General features: G+C 37.8%; 2 protein-coding genes across 3 annotated transcripts; one reads left to right on the top strand and one right to left on the bottom strand.

Annotated features, from left to right (window-relative positions):
* Positions 1–1,072: 1,072 nt before the first annotated feature.
* Positions 1,073–6,130, top strand: hapln3 (hyaluronan and proteoglycan link protein 3). 2 transcript variants are annotated; one of them, XM_047802690.1, is made up of 6 exons: positions 1,073–1,230; positions 1,771–1,930; positions 2,060–2,431; positions 3,375–3,680; positions 5,287–5,569; positions 5,774–6,130. In XM_047802690.1, coding segments are annotated over exons 1-6 (1,152 nt in total). In that variant the 5' UTR covers positions 1,073–1,200; the 3' UTR covers positions 5,775–6,130. The 2 variants fall into 2 exon arrangements, with proteins under 2 accessions (XP_047658646.1, XP_026991012.1); XM_027135211.2 differs by having other exon boundaries at positions 5,287–6,130.
* Positions 6,131–8,718: 2,588 nt separating this feature from the next.
* acanb (aggrecan b) lies at positions 8,719–19,500 on the bottom strand. Its single transcript, XM_027135264.2, has 16 exons — positions 19,352–19,500; positions 16,667–16,746; positions 16,016–16,399; positions 15,611–15,785; positions 15,059–15,186; positions 14,675–14,968; positions 14,087–14,524; positions 13,717–13,897; positions 13,381–13,505; positions 12,071–12,364; positions 10,743–11,846; positions 10,433–10,591; positions 10,258–10,328; positions 9,990–10,134; positions 9,596–9,778; positions 8,719–9,145 (listed from the first exon to the last, which is right to left on the bottom strand). The coding sequence occupies exons 2-16, from the start codon at positions 16,737–16,739 to the stop codon at positions 9,087–9,089; spliced, it is 3,813 nt and encodes a 1,270-aa protein (XP_026991065.2). The 5' UTR covers positions 16,740–16,746; positions 19,352–19,500; the 3' UTR covers positions 8,719–9,086.
* Between the last annotated feature and the right edge of the window lie 917 nt (positions 19,501–20,417).

Genomic DNA, 20,417 nt, shown 5'->3' on the forward strand with positions numbered 1-20,417 from the left:
ACCAAAGGCCGCTGAACAGCCCTTTCCTTTCCCCAGCTACTGGTGAGCAGAAATAGTCATTGCTGATACTAAAACAACACCTTCATCAAGCAGGCAAGTCTCCATTTCGGAAGAAGAGATGGCGAAGGTTACTGATTCCAAGTGATGGAGTGGCATGAAAGGACGTTCTCTCAAATCTTCAGAGACTGTGAGCATGTGAGAGAGTTTGGAAAAAAAATCCCGTCTCTTTGAGGATACCTATGCCATCCTCTATTGACTCTGGAAAACGAAACAGCTTTACCGGCCTTTGGGGAAAAGTGGAATTCTGGTTTCAGCTTTTTCCATAACCCGCTGTACTTTTGTCAGAGTTCAGGGTGATTGGAGACAGGCCTCTAGCTTCAGATCAAATTTCTTTATTTTTCTTTTTGCTAAAGGGTCCTTTTGTTTATTTAAAGTATGCAAAACACCAAATTAAACCGAGTTTACTTATATAATTCCTCTTTGCATTTAAAGGAAAGATTAATGATATATTCTTAGAATAAAATGTTTTTAAAGAGGAATTCTGATAAGGATACACTCTATATATTGTTCTCTATAGAAGCTTCTTTAAAATTGCTTTAAATTCTTTAAATACCCTTATAGTAATGCAGCAGATTTCTAACAATGAACAGGATTTTTACATGTGAAAAGCAAAATATAAATGACAAAACAGTGTGGCACAGTGGTGCAGCTGATGCATAGCTGCCTCCAGCTCCAGGGTCCCTGATTTAAATCTGAGCTTGGGTTAAAGTTTCTGTTTAGTGCATGTTCTCCATCCACCCATATGTGTTTCCTCAAAGTTCTCTGGGTTTCACCATCCCCAAAAAATAAAGTCTTGCAGTCTTCTGATGTTCCATCCACATTGTATTCCTGCATTACGCATCAGTGATTCTTGGCTAAACGTCGGATCCATCATGACCATAACCATAGACATTTTAGGCTTGTGCTCTACTGACTTGTGCGTGATTAAAATGTAAGGTATTGTGGATATCTTGTTGTTGTTGTTTTTTTTTTTTTGTGAGATTGGTAATGCGAATGCGCTCGTGCTGATGTTACAGTGAAAGCTCAAAGCCATTTTGCGCTCCGTGACGTCATCGTACTATACAGCCACGCGCAGAGGGGGAGCGAGTGTATTAAACCCGGACAGAATGTGAGCGCGTGAACACGAGTAGTGTTCAGAGAATGCAACGAGCACAGCATCGCCTTCAGTTGGTAAGTAAGCAGGTTTGTTGCAGGTTATGACAATTTATATGATATGCATTTATTCCTGGATTCGTTAAGAAATAAAACTGAAGGTTTTATTTGTTTTTAGTTTGTTTGTTTTGATATTTTGGACTACTTTAATATTTAGTATTATGCCTTGGAAGTAGGAGAAGAATGCAAGAATGATTGCAATGAATAAGGACAGCTTGCAATAAAGCCAAGAAAAACACTTTATATGCCATGATAGTTAGAGTATTATATCTGACCAGGGGATGATGTATAATCTCTGTCTAAGTACAAGTTCAAGTCAAGTACATGCTATTGTCATTATTGCATTCTAAAAGAAGGACACGGTGCAAATTGTATAGTCATAAATGGCAGCAGATATATGTTAAGAAGGAAATCTGTGCAAAATATCAGAATGTAAAGATGACATTTGTAAGGACACGAGTGCATTGCTGGTGCAAGGTCTGACAGCACTGCTGCAATCTATGACCAAACTGTAAAAAAAAATCCCCAGTAAGACTTGTACTACGTGCTCTTTTGTAGGATATTGTTTTGGAAAGAAGAGATTTGGTGAACGTGACGATGAAGCGCCCTCTGCTGGTGCTGGTGCTTCTGCAACTTGTGCTCGAGACTCAGGCGTTTCGATACTCCAGCAATTATTATTATCAGGACTTATCATCTGATGGCAACGGAAACGGAGAGAGTAGGACTGCTCGTGTTATTTCACATTATGAAAGTTGTATCTGTTAATATTTCAACCCAAAATTTCAACCCTACTGTGCCTTATATATTTGCTTTTTGGACTTAATTAACACTCTTCAACCTTTCCTAGTATACTTCAGTGGTGTGCGTCTTCACGTGGAATCTCCACAAACTTTGGTGTCTGCTGTACAAGGAGGCAACGTGACTCTTCCGTGTGTGTACCGCTACGAGCCAGAGGTCAGTTCACCTCGCAGGACAAGGGTGAAGTGGCTCTGGCAGCCGAACACAGGTGAAACAAAAGAGCTGCACGTCATGGTGGCTTTGGGGTCCCACCACAGGAGTTACGGCGACTTTCGGGGTCGCGTTCGTCTCCGCCGGAGCACTCCAGGAGACGTGTCTCTAGTCATCAACCCGCTGCAGAGCGATGACACGGGGCGATACCGTTGTGAGATTATAGACGGCCTGGAGGACGAGAGCGTCACTGTGGAGCTTCAGTTTCGGGGTGACATTTTACTCTGTAAAACACATTTGAAACATAAACTAAGTGGCCATTTTTCTAGGAACTAGTACACCTCCTGCATCTGCACTTACTGACCGCTTTATTACGTCGGTGCACCAACCATTTAGCTCACTAGACGGTAACTCACTAGGCCATTTGTATTCTGCTTAAACACAGTGAAACACAATGGGGAGATATATATATACTAGCTTGAGGGCAACTCACACATTAGTGCATGGAAAAGCTATAGTGTAATTGTCCACCAACAAGATAAACCTACACGGTGTTCAGTAATTGTCCAGTGTTTGTAAAACCTCAGCATAGCTGATACGCTCATAGCAGCATCACACACATTAGCAGGTTACCTTCATACCAGTATCACTGCTCTGTTGAGAATGATCCACCAGTGAAATAATATCTGTGGTGGTCGATAATAGAAATGGTGGTCCTTTTCCGTTGATGTACAGTACAAAGAAGAGGGAGGATGACAGTGTGTTTATAGGAAGACATGAACTACAATCAATAAATCTATACCTACAGTAGAACCTAATGGTATGTTTATCCAAAAAAAATGGTCACAGCATTTTGCTCCAAGGTAGTGTGGTGTATTTAATGGTGTATCTACTGAGAGTTTATAGTAATACCATTTTGTCATGAATTCAAATGCTTATATTTTAGATTTCACAGATAATGCTGGCTGTATTGTAAAAAGTTGGCTTGCATTTACTGCAGCTACATTGCATCCTCACAATGTCACTATATATTTGCAACTTAAAAATATTGGAAAATTGTGAGCTCCTTTGTAAGTTACTTTGGATAAAGGGGCTGCTAAATGAATAACTGTGATGTAAATGTAGCTGTCGTTTTGTATCAACAAGTTTAGCATTGAGTGTAACTGTAATGTTTTGAACATGACTTGAATTCACAATTTGGTTGCCTCCCACAGGCATAGTGTTCCCATATCACTCTCCCATGGGTCGCTACAAGTTTAACTTCCAGGAAGCTAAAGACGCATGTGAGCAGCAGGGTGCTTGCCTAGCCACCTTTGAACAGTTGTTTGAAGTCTGGGATGAAGAAAAGCTTGACTGGTGCAATGCTGGTTGGCTGGCTGATGGTACGGTACAGTACCCCATAGCCGTGAGTCGGGATGCCTGTGGTGGAACAGACATGGCACCGGGCGTCAGGAACTACGGTGTTCGCCACAAAACCATGGACCGTTTTGATGCATTCTGTTTCACTTCTTCAATCAGAGGTGATCACTTTATTTTTTTCCCTTTTACAACTTTGCAAATGGCATTGTATTACACATCATTCACTTTATTATAAACACCTACCCATGCAATTATTCGATTAGCCATTATGGTTTTAATATGGGATCCACTCCTGTGAGCCAAGAATAAGAATCTGACCCTACACTGTGCACATGTTCATGAAAGCCTGCTCAGTTCTGATGAGCCTGTATCCGGTGTAGCCTCAGCTTCCTGTTCTTGACTGACATGAGTAGAAAAAATGTGAACTTCTGCTATTGTAGCACATTCACTGCAAGGTTCAAAATTTTGTTCATCATACAGTAGTTGTAAAGAGCATATTAAGTATCCCTCCTGTCACTTCAAACCAATCTGAGATTATTGTGTGGGGAAATGCCAGGAGGTCAGTAATTACTGGTTAGACAAAAGGAGAGTGTATCAAAGGTTTCTTAAGGATTCTTTCAATAATTAGTTTCTACTTGGATCATTGTTTGATAGTGAAATGCTGTTTTTTACCCAAACACATACTATTTAGCTTAAACCGAGTAGGAAGAGGATTCTAATAACGCTTGAAACGACAATGTTAGGATGATTTCTACATTGTAAAAACACCAACAGGTGTTAGAGAATTCCAAGGGACTCGTTTCAGCTGCAGAAAAATGACATGTCTCCATACTGCTATACAGGCTGAGCTGCAGAGCCATTTGCACCTCTGGTGAAGCCAGCAGATCGTGCAGATCAACCTGGACTTCAATAATGAAAAATAACTCTGGCCTTGGCTTTGATATATCAAATTCTCATGTGTCCTAGTCTTCAAAGAGCAAACCATTTTCAGATGGCCTTCTGAGATAGTCACCTCTAAGGAATCCATTCTCTGGCTTACATCTTTTCCTGAACTAATTAGTTTAACTTTAACACATCATTAGAACTCTGACAAGTGATCTGTTTTTAAGTCTCAGGAGTTGTGTTTTGGACATAGTTACGAATAGAATTTATTTGCACTTTATTACAACGGATGAGCCTTTGATAGTCTTCAGCTGCACATTTTTGCTATGTAAGGTACACAAATAAGCGTATCTTTCTACTTAACTAATGCTGTCAAAATGCTGAAATAATACATGCTCTAAGCTATACAATGGAAATGATGCACAGGCACAACTAAAACATACAGTATATGAGTACCCATAATAATGGCTATAATCAATGGGTACTTTAACATGCAGTATAATTTAAAAAATCATTTAATCAGGGAAATTCATAATTTCATGGCAGCACCACTAAAAGTAACTTGATCCCTTTTAAACCAAACAATTAGCATTAGCATGGTGTTATAAAACATACAATCTCACTAGAGATTCATTAAAGTACACAATAAACATATATACTGTACACTATGCTTTAATATACTTGGCAAATATTTACTATAGGCTATAAGAATATAATTTGATAAACCTACTAATTCTTCATAATGTAACTGATAGTTCTTGTATTAATTAACATATTAAGTTAACAAAACCTTAGTGCTTCTTATCTAAATACAGTACATACTTTTATATACCTAATTTCATCTGAGAAATAAGGGTTTGATTGTTCTGTTCCTGGTTCCTCCAGGTGAGGTTTACTTCCTGCAGCACAAGATGAAGCTGAACTTCTCTGAGGCAGTAGAGGAGTGTGTGCAGGATGGAGCTGAGATTGTTAAAGTGGGTCAGTTGTATGCAGCGTGGAGGTTTGCAGGGTTGGATCAGTGTGATGCTGGGTGGGTGGCTGATGGCAGCGTGCGGTACCCCATCACCAAACCCAGAGCCAACTGCGGTCCACCTGAACCTGGTGTGCGGAGCTTCGGCTTCCTGCCCCAGCATTTAAAATATGGAGTTTACTGTCACAAAGTCAGATGGTAAGATTTTGACACAGCGTGGGTCATCCGTTTAAAATCATTCAAAACAAATGTGAATTTTGGCAGATGATATAGATTATGCTTTGATGAGTCACCTTCTAATTTTTTTAATATAAAAAAAGGGTGTCAGAGTTTTTTTTCTGTGAATCTGCAAGCCGTATATTTGTCTTCAACTATTCCATTTTCTGATTTTTATGTGTGTAGAATTGAGCATTAAACCAAGTGTCACTCAGGGAATAGGTCTGCAAAACTGCCCTTGGTAAATTCTCTCATATCAACTAAACCAATGGACCTTCACTGTATAATACATAACAATGTGTTCTGTCATCACATGTACTACACATGTACTATATGTCACATGTATTAAATGTCACATATATAGATGCAGCAAACATATTTTTGCCTTAAATGACAAAAAGCTTAGCATATGTAGTATCCTACATATAGTCACTTGTTTAATTTTACTAATTATACTTAGGCTGTAGTCCATGCATTTTTACAGTCTATTTTCAGATGTCTTATTAACTATCATTTTAGATAATAAATGTTTTTTTTAAACCACTTGTATAGTGCTGATTGAACTAATCATATTTTATGCATTTACTGTACTTGTCAAATATGGTATGGCATGGTGGTGTGGGGTGGTGTGTGCGTGTGTGTGTGTGTGTGTGCGTGTGCGTGTGCGTGTGTGTGATGAAATAAAATTAAAAAAAGACTTGCTATCAGCTTATATTTCTATTCCACCTCTCCTGGACAAAATACATAAGATCCTGGCCAATTAGCCTAAATGTAACATCTCAGTTCATTTATTTAAGCAAACAGAGCAAACATGTCACTGGTCAAAGAGTTAATAGAAACAAGTTATAGTTCACCCATATACGGGTTTAGTGATGTTTTTTGTACAGTTGATAATAAATTTCTTCTTAGCTCTCTTGGCATCTATGGCAATGTGATAGATTTTATTTACATATGCTACACTAGATATTCAATTTCAAGCACTGCTGCATCTCCCTTTCTTGCTTCTCTGCTTTTTATCGTACAAGATATATGCTTCCAATCCGATTAATGAATGACTTTGGCATATTTCTGTCTATATGCAGTCGACACAGAGCTATTAAATGACTTTAACATTAATTTGCACTTCAGTCTATGGCTTATGTTTAACTACTTATCTGTTAACATATGGAAGCAATTATGGACAATCTTATTATTGAAAATAAATCAGCAGTCATCTTAAGGCCAAAACTTCATTAAGAACCAAGGATTTCTTTAATTAATTTATTCAAAAATTACAATGTCTGCAGTTTGGACAAGAGGGTCAACATTCTATGTGTGTTTCAATGTGTGAGGCCTTCAGTTTTCCCCAACCTTCCAAAAACATTAGATGCAGATGGTAAATGGAAGTGTGAATGTGTGTTTTTTGGTGTTCTGCTTTGGTCTGATATTCTGCTGCCACAAACAGTACACTACAATCATTTAATGGTGATGATGATAATGAACCTTAGGCAAAGTTTAATCATGGTTTGTTGTATTAATCTGGAACTTTCAGCACATGTAGTCTACTTTACAGTGTGATCAGTAGAGGGCACACTACTGTGTGTATTCACACCAAGTGTGTGAAAAATCTTGAGCGAGATATACTGTAGCTGGGGACACACAGCGAGCCTCTGCTGGACTTGTGAACAATCCATATGCCACCGTGTCTGAGCTGGAGAAAGCTGCTGGGCTACTGTAATGCATGTGGGCTTCAAGAAAGCTGTGGGCTACTGTAATGCATTTAGGCAACTATAACGAATAAATAATTCTATTATACACCTTCTTTCACAAACATGGCGATATTAGAATGAAAAGACAGCAGTGTTGCTAAGCTACTTATTTTTTTCTCTCATATGCTCTGCATGAAAGTAAATACTGTTGCCTATGAAAGACATATTCATGGGACTGTCAGTTTTTTTCCTCTCCGAGATTCCTGGAGATAGATCTGTTTAACTCAATAGGCTGTTTATGCAGAAGCTGTACAGAGATAAATGAGTGCAAGTGAGTTGTATGGTATATCTCTTAATAGTTAACGATACTTATTTAAAACTGATTTTACACGTTTATAAAGTTGAATTATTACATCAATTAAGTGCTGTTAAGTAAAAGAATTATATGATTCTAAAAAATCCAAACTAAAATTCAAAACAGACAAACAACAACAACCGAGGCTTGGAAACACACATATTTAGTCTTGGTTTATTCAGTGGACACAGGTGTGGCACTCAGATAGCTATGAGCTCAGTGTAACAGTTGACAGCAATACAACGGCATATAAAAAGGTTGGCTATTATTCTGCATGACTAAATAACAAACCAGTGCAATGATCACTGCTTACCTTACAGAGATGGCTCTGGGTTACTCAGCTAAAATTTGGCTTGTGAACATTTTCTCGGTGGCTCTAGCAATCTCTGTAATATAAACATTGCTTCATTTGGGAACTAGTGTTCCTAAGTGAAAAGAACTTTAAATATGCTTCAAGCCCCTAGTCCTTAATAAATAATGTTTTCATTTCAGTTGTTAAAACATATCATGAATTAAAAAATTTCCAGTGAATAGAAACAGAAATGCAGTGGATGTTTTTATCTTTCACAGTCTCACTTGCTTTCTGTCATGAAGCTATGCATACAAACAAAGGACAAACAGCAAAAACAAACAAAAAAAATAAAGTGTCTACAGAATTAATTTGAAATACTTTTGAGTTCATTGTATTCGGCTGTAGTCACTGAAGCCTTTTGTCTTTTTATATGTGTTACTCTATATTGCCAACCCTACAATCACTCACTCTTTCTTTTTTTTTTTTTTTCGCATTAAAAAGCAGAGAAAATGATGCAAAGCAGGAAGAATAAAGTGACCAAGAGTGTCACAAGTTTGTTCCCAGGGCTTCATTTTTTTTTCCACCACGTCCACAAAATTTTCAGCCTATTACTGATTAAAAATCTAAAATTATGATTTAGTTTTTAAGGTCTTTTAGGTTTAAATAATCAAATTTAATTTTTAAACTTCTACCCACTGTTTGGTCTACCCACTTTCTTCACTCTTGTAATTACATGGCTTTCAAATTAGTTTCTCTTTAGTTACGGAATAGATCCAAGTAGTCACTGAATAATATAGTCAAGCTTAAAAACTAAAAAAAAAACAAGCTTCGAATTTAGGGGGTTAACCTTGGGTTACAAATTGGGTTGTATACGAAACAAGAAATAAATTGGTGGGAAGACGTTCTGTCCTTGAACTTTCACTCAGAAAACTTGTTCCTTCTTATTTTTCTCCAACACCAAGGCACCGAGTAACACTCAAAAATAAATCAGCCAGGCGAACTACAGAACAGAAACTAATGTGCATCATTGTAATAAGTGGACCCTGTTACCTTGGCTACTGGATTTTTTCTGGGCAAATAAGACTTGTGCAGAGATGCTTTTTACTAACAGTCCTCTAGATGATTTGAAGTGTGTGCCTTGTGTCCTGTTTAGAGGACTTTTCTTCATGTTTGACTGTAGGTTCCTTCGGATAACCTATTTCGGGAACTTTTTCTTGAAGGGCCTATTAATGCAGAAAAATGGTATATAAAGTAAAACATAATATATTAAAATGTTATATATATTCTGTCTTAGTTCCCAGCTCAAACACATGCAATATCATTTGTAATTATAAAGTCAATTTGTATATTATATAATTGTATACTTAATTGTACTTAATTATACACCTGGGAAAAGAACCTGGTTAACCAGGCTGTTAGTTTTTTGTTGCCAAAAGTACAAGTAGACTAAGCAGACTAGTTGTCACCGGGCACCAGAAAAAGAAAACCAAAAGCTGGGACTGTGGCACACATTAGAACTGTTATTTGGTGGGATTTTGCGCTGCTAGTACATCAAGCAGTAAAATTATAAGTGTGTTAACCTTTCTTACACACATACATATCATAGAAACAGCTTATTTCCTGACTGTTTAAAGTGTAGTACTTAAATTCAGTGATTGTGTCTGGAAACTTACTTTCTACACATTCCACTTTAGGCTTTTCCCACTGGCCATTTGGCATGCAGCGTATCACCGAATGATGCCGCTGTGTGAATCCAAGGTCGCACTGGTAGCGGATGATGGAGTTGACTGGGTAGTACTCCAACATGTTTCCTAACATTCTGGCATTTTCGACCTCAGGTGGTGTGGAGCATTTGACTGGATGGGGAAAATGGAAGGATTAAAGCACAAATTCTGTTTGACTGCCTCTGTACATTACATGTTGCACTTTACAATCAGTCTTGATATGGATAATGGGCATAAGTAGCAAGTTCTCCTCATGATTGTGTTTTGGTCATGATTTTGATATATTTGCATACATAAGACTGAAAGGTGGTGTCAAATTAATAAGTCTTCGTTAAGTACTTACCAGATCTACTTTTGCATGTGTAGGGCAGCTGGGAGTTACAAGGCATATTAGTCCATTGGCTAGACTCATTCCCAACCATTGCTATACAGTCTTCTTCAGGATTAAAATCCCTACGTGGCCGTTTCAGTATCCAGTTTTTATATTCCTGTAGAAAAGATGACGACAATCGGTTAGGCTAAGCCCTGGACTTGTGTAGAGCATTTACATTTCGCTCTGCATCAGTAAAGTCATCCACGAGTTATAACTGAATTAAAGATTTAGACATCACCAAAGGGCTTCCGTCTGTCCATAGATGATCTCGCTCAGTTAGTCCAATCCACTGGTAGTCCCAAATGTGATCTAGGTTGGTTTTAAATTGCATTAATAGTGGAAACTGCAACAATCCAATTAGCAAATCCAGGTAAAAAAAACAATTTTCTCAACTAATCCAATTCCATACTTACTATTGACAAACATTTGCTCTTTCTTAGAAGTGATGCTAAGCAGATTAGAGTTTATTTCTCGGCAGTGCTGCTCTGCACTTGTCCAATTCTTTCTGACATTAAAAAAGATATAGCAGTTGCTCTCAAATTCCACCCAGTCTTCTGCACATCCATGTATTGCTAAAATATGACCAGATTTGGGCAAAGTGTATCAAATTAGTGTATATTCATTGATTATGGAAATAAGCAGACAAGCAAAATTAAACCATGTTAGCATGGCCTAAGATTTTTAATTTTAATGAAAAAAATTGTGTCTAGTGACTAGTTTTACCCTCAGTAACAGTGGGCTGGTCCATGGTAGCTGGTGTCAAGTCCAATGTCATGGGACTGGTTGTAAAAGATAATGTGGTGGTACTGGTGCTGCTGATAGGTGGCACATTGGTTTCATTAACATCTTCAATAACCAAATCTGATGTAGGTGGAACTCTGCTTCCAGGGTTTCTGCTGTGAATTTCACTATATCCAGATTCAATCATGGCATCACCACTGGGCAATCCTCTAACTCCCGAGCCACTAATTATGTCAATGCCAGAGCTATTTATGACATCACCAATTGGCATGCCACTGAATGCAGAACCGCTTATGATGTCCCCACTATGGATGCCACTAAATCCGCTAACCTCTGGCTGTCCTCCAACAGCTTCTAGCTTTGATTTAGGCTGTGGAAGGGGAATATTGGTTATTTCTCCATCAACCAAGATGATTTTATCTCCACTGCCAGATCCAGATGATAGACCACCAGACCCGCTACTATCCTGTCTAGATTCAGACACATAATCTGATCCTGAGTCTCCAGGTTCCATTCCTGAGGTATAAATCTCTACACTCCCTTTTGCTGCCTCATGAGAGCCTCCAGTAGTAGTTCTCACTATGTCTACTCTCTCCTTGAAGATGACGAAGATGTCTGAGACATCACCAGACCCAGACACCTCCCCTGATGTGCTGCCCAACACATCACCACTGGTTCCACTACCAGAACCAAAGCCACTGCCAGATGCAGATACAGTTGTGAAGCAATTGCTGGTAATGTGGGGGAAACCACTGCTGGACCCTTCAGCACTGGGAAGGCCACTTCCAGATGCATATCCACTGGGGAAACCACTGCTGGGACCTTCAGCACTGGGAAAGCCACTTCCAGATGCATATCCACTGGGGAAACCACTGCTGGGACCTTCAGCACTGGGAAAGCCACTTCCAGATGCATATCCACTGGGGAAACCACTGCTGGAACCTTCAGCACTGGGAAGGCCACTTCCAGATGCATATCCACTGGGGAAACCACTGCTGGAACCTTCAGCACTGGGAAGGCCACTCTCAGGAACACTTCCACTTGGTAACCCACTAGCAGATCCATAACCACTTTCTGATATAGATTCTGGAGAGACAAGAGGACAAGAGGAGCTGACAATACAAGAGAAGGACAAGAGGAGATGAAAAACATAACATTCAAATTTAGTAACCTGATAATACATCAGTATTATACCTGATAATACATCAGTATTATCACTGTGCTAGGATTAAATAGACATTAAAGAGTGTTCCGTGTTGATTTATTTCATTGTCTTACATTTTTGTACTGATGTGACCTGAATTTAATACCTCTAATACAAAAAGCATCATATCTGGAGGAAGGATCTGGGAATCCAGTTTGGTCGGGGTTGGCATAAATGGTGTAAATTCCTGTTTTATTTACACCACAGCTGAGATTTGAAGTTTGAACTGGGTAGCGGACACTGCCATCGGACAACCAGCCTGGGTTGCAGTTATGGAGGCCCTGACTCCAGGCTGCATACAGCTCCCCTGTGGAGGCCAGGGTGGCATTCTGGCTATGGCAGTAATTTTCTGCCTCTTGGTAGGTAAAGTTTCCCAGGGAACTGATATGGAAGGCATCCACTAAGAAACAGGGACAAATGCAACACACATTTATCATTTATACATTTATAGGTAGCACTTTACAAACCTGTACATTTGTAAGCTGTTTGTTTATCTGTTTAGGCTAAGCAGTAATTCCAAAAGCAGGAATGTTAGTGTTTTGCATTTTTACTACTCATTGGTACATTACTATCTTGTACATTTGTAGGTTATTGCTGTCTGTTTCTTTATTTAGGCTTTTACTTGCCAAATAAACCAACACACCAACCATGTGCTCCTCTGAGGTGGCTTATTTACATGGACTATACAAACTCATAACGGCATTTACATTTTAGACACTGAGGGTATTGGAAGGGTCAACTGTATTTTAAAGACGTTAAAGCTTTGCTTTTGGGAATTAATGCCAATGTACAGTAAAAGTAGTAATTATATTAGTAGTTGTTATAAAAGGGTTATACTGTAGGTAGCTAGTAGCATGACAGGAGAAATTGTATGTACATCTTAATTACTGCTTAAGACATAATTACTATAAAGTTTAAGAGTGAACTCTTCTTACTGAGTAACTAACTGCTAGTTTTTAGTAAGTAGGATAACTGTTAATGAAGAACCATTCCCCTGTTCCTGCTAGTTCTCCATAGTTACCTTTAAACTATGTAACTGTATTGTAAAAGATTTCCAGTCAAAAATGCCCAACATAAAGCATTTGGCACAATCAATCCAATCCTACATAAAGTAATTAAATGTTTACCTATTTTTCCAATTTTTCAATGTGACATACAGTAACTGTTGCTCATTGCATGTCTCAGGGCAGGGTAACAAATGTCCATGAGTGGTTTGTGTTGCTCTGATTGACAGAGGAGAGAATGTTGCAATGTCTAAATATTCTGAGAAGAGTGCAAGTGCTTTGCTGTTGTGCCAATTGGGGACCTTTAAAAAAGCCACTTGGCATACAAGCATCCCCAATTTACCATTACATTACTTGACATTGAAAATGTATTTTGTATACATAGTGAAGATGTTAGGCATGATTTTCACACCTTCTATTGGGTCGATGTAGCAATAGACATCATAGCGTTCATCTGCAGGCCTAATTCCAAAAGAAATCACCCCAGAAGCATTGTTTTGATCTCTTGAGCACTCATCAGGATCGGCATTAGGGTACCTGCCAAGAACACAAGAGGGGGGAACCCGGGGGTAACTTACCATAGAACATTCTGATCATTATACAATGTACACAATACATAAAATAAGATTAAATCATTTACATATTTTTTTTTTCACATATTGGTTTTATTGCTAAACGTATAATCAACCCGCATGTTGTTTACTCAAGGTTTGGTGATTCTGTATTATGGTGTACAAAAAATAAAGACCTGACAGACTGGTCCTTAAGCCAGCCAGATCTGCAGTGATGCAGCCCAGCCTCATAGGCTGCCTGCAACTGTTCGGGTGTGGCTATTTCCGCTCTTTGTCCACGACAGATCAACTGAGCCTCATTAAAAGTGAAATTGCGTGCGGAACCTGATTGGTAGTTGAAAACCACTCCTTTAAATTCTGAAAATTGGAGGGAAAAAAGATAGTGTTATTTTAGTGTCAAATTTAAAATGATAATATATTATTATAATAATATAATTTGTACATAGCTCAACAGATTAGAATAATAATTTACGGAACAGGTCTAGATTCATGAGGATTTTCTTGTGTTTAAGTACTTTTACATTCCAGAAACTTGCAGTCACTTACTAATTTTCACATCATCTCGAGGTGCCTCATGTACAACAGGCGGAGCTACAGCTACAAAGAGCACATCCTCCGTGACACTCTCCATTTCAGTAGTAAAGAAGGAAGGGGGTGGCACCATAGTGGTAACCCAGGGCTCGCTGACAAACTCCCCTCGAGCTTCCCCCTCAGTGGTGTCACTCTCAGGATAGGCGACTGGACTGGAGCTGAAGGTGCCCACGCTAAAGTCAGTGTCTGTAGTCATGTAAATATCAGATACTGGGGTATGGATGTCTGTGGTCATGTGAATCTCAGGCACTGGGGTATGGATGTCTGTGGTCATGTGAATCTCAGGCACTTTGGTATGGATGTCTGTGGTCATGTGAATCATAGGTACTGGGGTGTAGGTGTCTGTGGTCACAGCAGGTCCTGGAGGGTAAGGAGTGGGTACTTTTTCCTCTTCTGAGCAGTGAGAGACATACATTATTTACAGTGGCGTACTTTTTTAGGCACCATAGTATGTCTAGTTATCATATGTACGCACAAATATATGTGTATATGTATAAACATGTTATTACAAAATGATTTGTTTGATGTGTCCAGTGTACATACCCTCATAGCAGATGGCATCATAGTAGGAGTCTGGGTGGGGGTATCCTGTCTGGTTTGGAAAACGGTACACAGTCCGTACACCCAGGAGACCCCCACCACACTGAGGGCGGGCAATGTTAATAGGATATCTCACACTCCCATCTGCTAACCACCCAGCATTGCACACATCCATTCCAGCTTTCCAGGCCAAGTATAGTTGCCCTGTGGTGGCTAGTTGGGCTCCAAGTTTCCCACACTGTTCAGATGCCTCCGATAATGTAAACTTTTTCATGGACATGGAGTAGAATACTCTGCCTAGGGATCACATGGTTGAAGTTGCAAAGTGAAAACACAAGTAATGAATTAAACGCTTTAAAGGAATATCTAATAAATATCTATTATTACCAGACATCTTCTCTGAAAAGCAGTACACATCGTAGGTCTCATTATTATCTCTGATTCCATATGTTCGTACACCTGGATAATTTTCCTTGTCTCCAAAGCAAGGCTCCCTGGGCTCATGAATGGGATACCTGAGGAACACATGAACAGTGTACTCTTAAGAATAGAGGTGTCTAAAAACACTCCTTTGAAGAGAGGGCAAAGAACCATTTGGTTTACAGTATTTCATCAAATTAACTGAAAAACAAAGATTTGTCTGTATAATGCTAACGTATACAGGTGAATTTTCTTGTTCTCTTTGGGACCACAAAAATAGTAAAAATAAATAAATTAATAAATGAACTAAAATTAGGTTTAGGAATAAACAAATTATTATTTTATGACACATGCTTGTTATTATTGAATAATTATTGAGCATATAATGTTTATTTATTTATTTATTTATTTATTTATTTATTTATTCGTTCATTTATTTGTTTGTTTGTTTAAATGTTGTGATAGTACTATATTATTTACATTTGTCCCCTTTACGGTAAAACTGCAGACATTTACTACCTGACAGTTTGATCTGAGAGCCAGCCTGCATCACACTGGTGAAATCCGTCATCATAAGCAGCTTGCAGCTGTTCAGGAGTCGCTATAACGGCATTGTTCATGATGCAGGCTGCTTTTGCCATGTCGAATGTCAGGGTGTAGCGGCTGGTTATGGCCCGGTAGTGGAACACGATGCCTGTGGATATGAATGACTTAACTTAATATTCCACAGACTCCATATTCCATATGAAACAAGACAAAATAGCCATTTAGGCATTTAAAATATATTTCATCTCATGAAACTTTACAAATGTAAGTTTTCAATAGAGAAAATATAGCCAAAATTGCATAACAACAGTGTAACAGTGTAATTGGTCATCTATTTAATTAAACATTTCAATTTCTGTAAGATTTCTAGAGTATTACCTTGAACATGCATCTCTACTGAGCCATACTTGTCATCAATGCCTTGCATGACTTCACATAGGTATGTCCCTGAATCGCTGGAGCGCAGCTCTGAGATCTCTATGGTGACATCTGTGGAAACTGATGGATAGTTCACCATGGTCACCCGGTCCAAATAATTTGGCTCAGTTAGTATTACTCCCCCGATTGCAACCAGGATGAGGCTTTTTTTGCCTTTGTAAATGTAGCTCCACTTGATGCGTTGTGATAGAGGAGCAATAGTAGGGGCTCCAGGGTCATGGACGGTGTTGTCCTGGAAATAGCAGGGGATAACCACCTTTCCACCGAGCAGGGGGCGCAGCGGCTGCTTCACAGGGATGCTAACACTAAGGGTACTGTCCTCATCTGGCAAGACAGGTTAACTGACCACTGTTACACATGCAACTACGTACAGTGAAGCACAACATAATTCACAGCTCTTTGTAATAACTCTGAACCCAATAACTCTTTTCTATGTGGTACAATATATCAGATGAATGTGAAATTTGTTGTCACATTTACTTTAGATGTATAAATGTCCACAAGAGCACACAATAATAGAGCTGTATGCGCAGAAAAAAACAAGACCAATAGCATAGCATAATCAAAGTTAATAAAAAAGACATAACTCACCGTTTATTGGTTCAAACATGACTGTTGCAGAGGAGACACTGAGGCAGGCACATAGTAGAAGAAAGGAAGTCATGGTTTACCTGATGGTAAAAAAAAAAAAATACATAGAAAAGTTAGAAAAGAACACTTGAGGAAAGTCATGCACAATTATGCATGTTAAATATATCAATGTAAGTAAATTTGCATACTTTAGCACATGATCATCTAAGAGAAGAAAGGATGTCAGTATGAAAGATTGATTTTTAATCATTCATTCATTCATTCATTCATTCATTTTCTACCGCTTATGCTTTCATTATTGCTTCCCATGTACGTTAGAAAACATAATCTGTTCAGTGATAATGGCTTCACTGTTCAAAACTGACCGCCTGGCTATAGCTCAGTTTGCCTGAATAAAACTCTTTTAAATGCAGTGAGCAGCTTTCCTTTGGCAGGATCCTCACGGAGCTTTCTGTCTAAGACTCCTAATGGTACCGGAAGAGGCTGGTGTTTCCTGGCAAAGGATCAACAGAATCTAAATCAACTATCACACTCTGATGCCAGAGCTCTATCGAAATTTTCTTAGTTTTATCACTTTTTCTTTAATGGATGTTTAATGTCTTTAAAAAGCCATTCAGTTTACCACAAACTACAATCTGCTTAAAAATAAATGTAACGCTACACTTAATACATTCCAGATCATTATTCAGATTGTTCAAATAAAAGAACATTATTTAGTAACTAATTTAATGCAGGTTAGTCTGGATTTTTGACAGGTTAACTGGAGCCAAAAGGGAATTTACAGCTAATTTATTATCATGAGCTCTTGCAAAATGTTCAAACTAATATAGAAATCCAGGTCAACGCATTCTCTGAGTTTCACATCCTTTGGGACATTAAGGCTCACTTTTCCACCAACGTCAGAGATCATTCGTGATAAACTTCAGTAAGCCAGTCTGCTTCCTTACTGACTGGCTAACAGGTGCACCTTGAAGATGTGAGAAGTTGCTATTTTACTGTCATCAACTGAAATTAATGTGTCCTTTAAAAAGACAACAGCATCCATTAGACTTATTTCAGTCAAAACTGGGGCAAGGAACAGATTGATAAGTTTTTAGAAGGGAATTTATCAGAGAATGAAAACAACAAGTGCATAAAAACAAATTTTCCTTTTTATTCCTATGAAATTCGTTGTTAGACAGTGCATCCCTTGTAATGACATGCAAAATTCATATCCTTGAGCTTGAACAAAAAAAAACTTTAAAAAAAATCTTTTTTATTTAATTAGATTGGACTTTGTCTGGACTGCTGGACTTGGTTTCAGGCTACAGGCCCTTAATGTATCCTTACATCTAGTCAGCAAATACTATGGCCACCTATTTGATACATGCTGACTTTGTCAAATCACACCACTTCTAATGAACAGTCCCACTCAGTTCAAAAAATGCTACTTCATGTCTAGGCTTGTATACGAAGCTCATCGGTTTTTGGGAGGAGCAAGGGGTTGAGCTACTCTACAGTGTCTTCATTCACATAGTGTGGTGTGTTCCTTTCACATCAGGTAAAGGCCAATAAGCAGAGGTCTGTTCGAGCATGGGCTGAGGATTTTGTGATGGCCAAAGTAAACACCTCGCTGTGTTCCAGAGGAGGCCTTCACCCAAAAAAATGCCCAAGAGACCTACATGCACAGAACACTGTCAACATTCATGTGTGTATACACACACACATACACACACACACACACACACACACACACACACACACACACACACACACACACACACACACTAGAATAGACCGGCCAGCTTCAGGACCACTTACAGTGGCAAGATACATTAATAAATCTAGATCTATGCAAATGAAAAAATCAGCAATTGCTATGTGTCTGTTCATATTACATTTAAAAATTCACACATACAGTATAAATATTTGTAGTTTTGTTCTCTTGTAGAAGTGATTTCCTCCTATCCAAAAGTTACTTGAATAAAGAATGAGAATAAAACTTTTCATGTTGCACTAAGATTGTTTGTATATATATATATATCAGCATATATATATATATATATATATATATATATATATATATATATATATATATATATATATATATATATATATATATATACGTATATATATATATCAGTATATATATATATATACGATATATATATATATATATAGAATATTATATATTGAATTTTATTAATTAAACAATTAAAATGTAACATTTTATCATTGTATGGTTGAATTGACATGAATTCAACCATACAATGATAAAATGTACATGAAACTTTATTACTGCAGGTAATTAAATATAAATATAAATAAGGTTTTAATCTCTAAATAAATATATGGTACTGATACTAGACAGACAGACAGACAGACAGACAGACAGACAGACAGACAGACAGATAGATAGATAGATAGATAGATAGATAGATAGATAGATAGATAGATAGATAGATAGATAGATAGATAGATAGATAGATAGATGGATAGATAGATAGATAGATAGATAGATAGATAGATAGATAGATAGATAGATAGGTTAATTAAATTTAAAAAGGAAATAATATTTTATATATTTATATTTTACATCTATACAATCAATCTCTATATAAATCAATCTTCATAGTGATTAATAGGCAAATGGGAAATAATAAAACAAATTTCAATTAATGTGCAGATCATATCACAGAAACTCACCAAATTACTTCTGTCCCAATAAGATTCTTTTATTGCAGTGGCTTTGCTTCGAGTAGTGACCCAGGCGTAGAAGCAGTTGTTAGTTTGCTGGTCTTTTGGACTGCTCGCCTTCCCTGTGTGTGCAGAGCAGAAAAGAGGTCTTATTCAAATTGGGCACAAGTTTAGCAAAGTGCCAGAGAGAGAGAGAAAGGCAGAGAGAGAGAGAGAGAGAGAGAGAGAGAGAGAGAGAGAGAGAGAGAGAGAGAGAGAGAGAGAGAGAGAGAGAGAGAGAGAGAGAGAGAGAGAGAGAGAGAGAGAGAGAGAATAAAAAAGAGGGGGTACTGTTAACTGTCTATGAACGGTTAACATTAACTGTAACTTTTCAAGGCAAACACTTTTACTGGTATACAAAAATAAATGATCTAAACCATACATGCACATATGAAGTTTCTTACAGTTTTTACTTTAGAATTTATGTGTTATATGTTAGTGCCAAAGACAAAAACATGAGAACAGAATGGCAATAAAATAAGAAGAAATACTAAGCAAATGTTTTTAAAGTATTTAAGGATTTTATAATTGGCAATTTATCTAATCCTGTGACTGTTTTATTGAAGGCAGGTGGATTTTCTGGATAAACCAGTTAGGCTTATTGATAAAAGATCAACTGAAAGACTAATGCATGTTTTTATAGGTGCTTCCATAGATCAATCAAAGATCTAAGCCTTTTCTAATTACATCTAAATGTCTTCCACTAAAGACAAATGTGACATTTTTATTTCTTAGTTAGATTTCCTAATTTGAAGATGATATCTTTCAAAAGGCATAACAAAAAATGCTGAAATATCATGTTCAGTGACAGCATAAACATATATATTCTCTACTTTTTATATAATCTATATATGTTTTGGTTACTGAAGCTGTATTATATACAGCATGTGTAGTTTACTTTTTATCTTGCATTAGTTTCACACTTTTAAGCTCCAGACTGACAGTAAGACTGAAGGATACCACTAGGGTGAAAGGTCATACTGACACTACCTTTCTAGGTTTGCTGTGTCACATACACCCACACAGGAACACATGT

Source organism: Tachysurus fulvidraco, chromosome 17 (assembly GCF_022655615.1).
Source record: "Tachysurus fulvidraco isolate hzauxx_2018 chromosome 17, HZAU_PFXX_2.0, whole genome shotgun sequence".
Taxonomy (NCBI): Eukaryota; Metazoa; Chordata; class Actinopteri; order Siluriformes; family Bagridae; genus Tachysurus; species Tachysurus fulvidraco.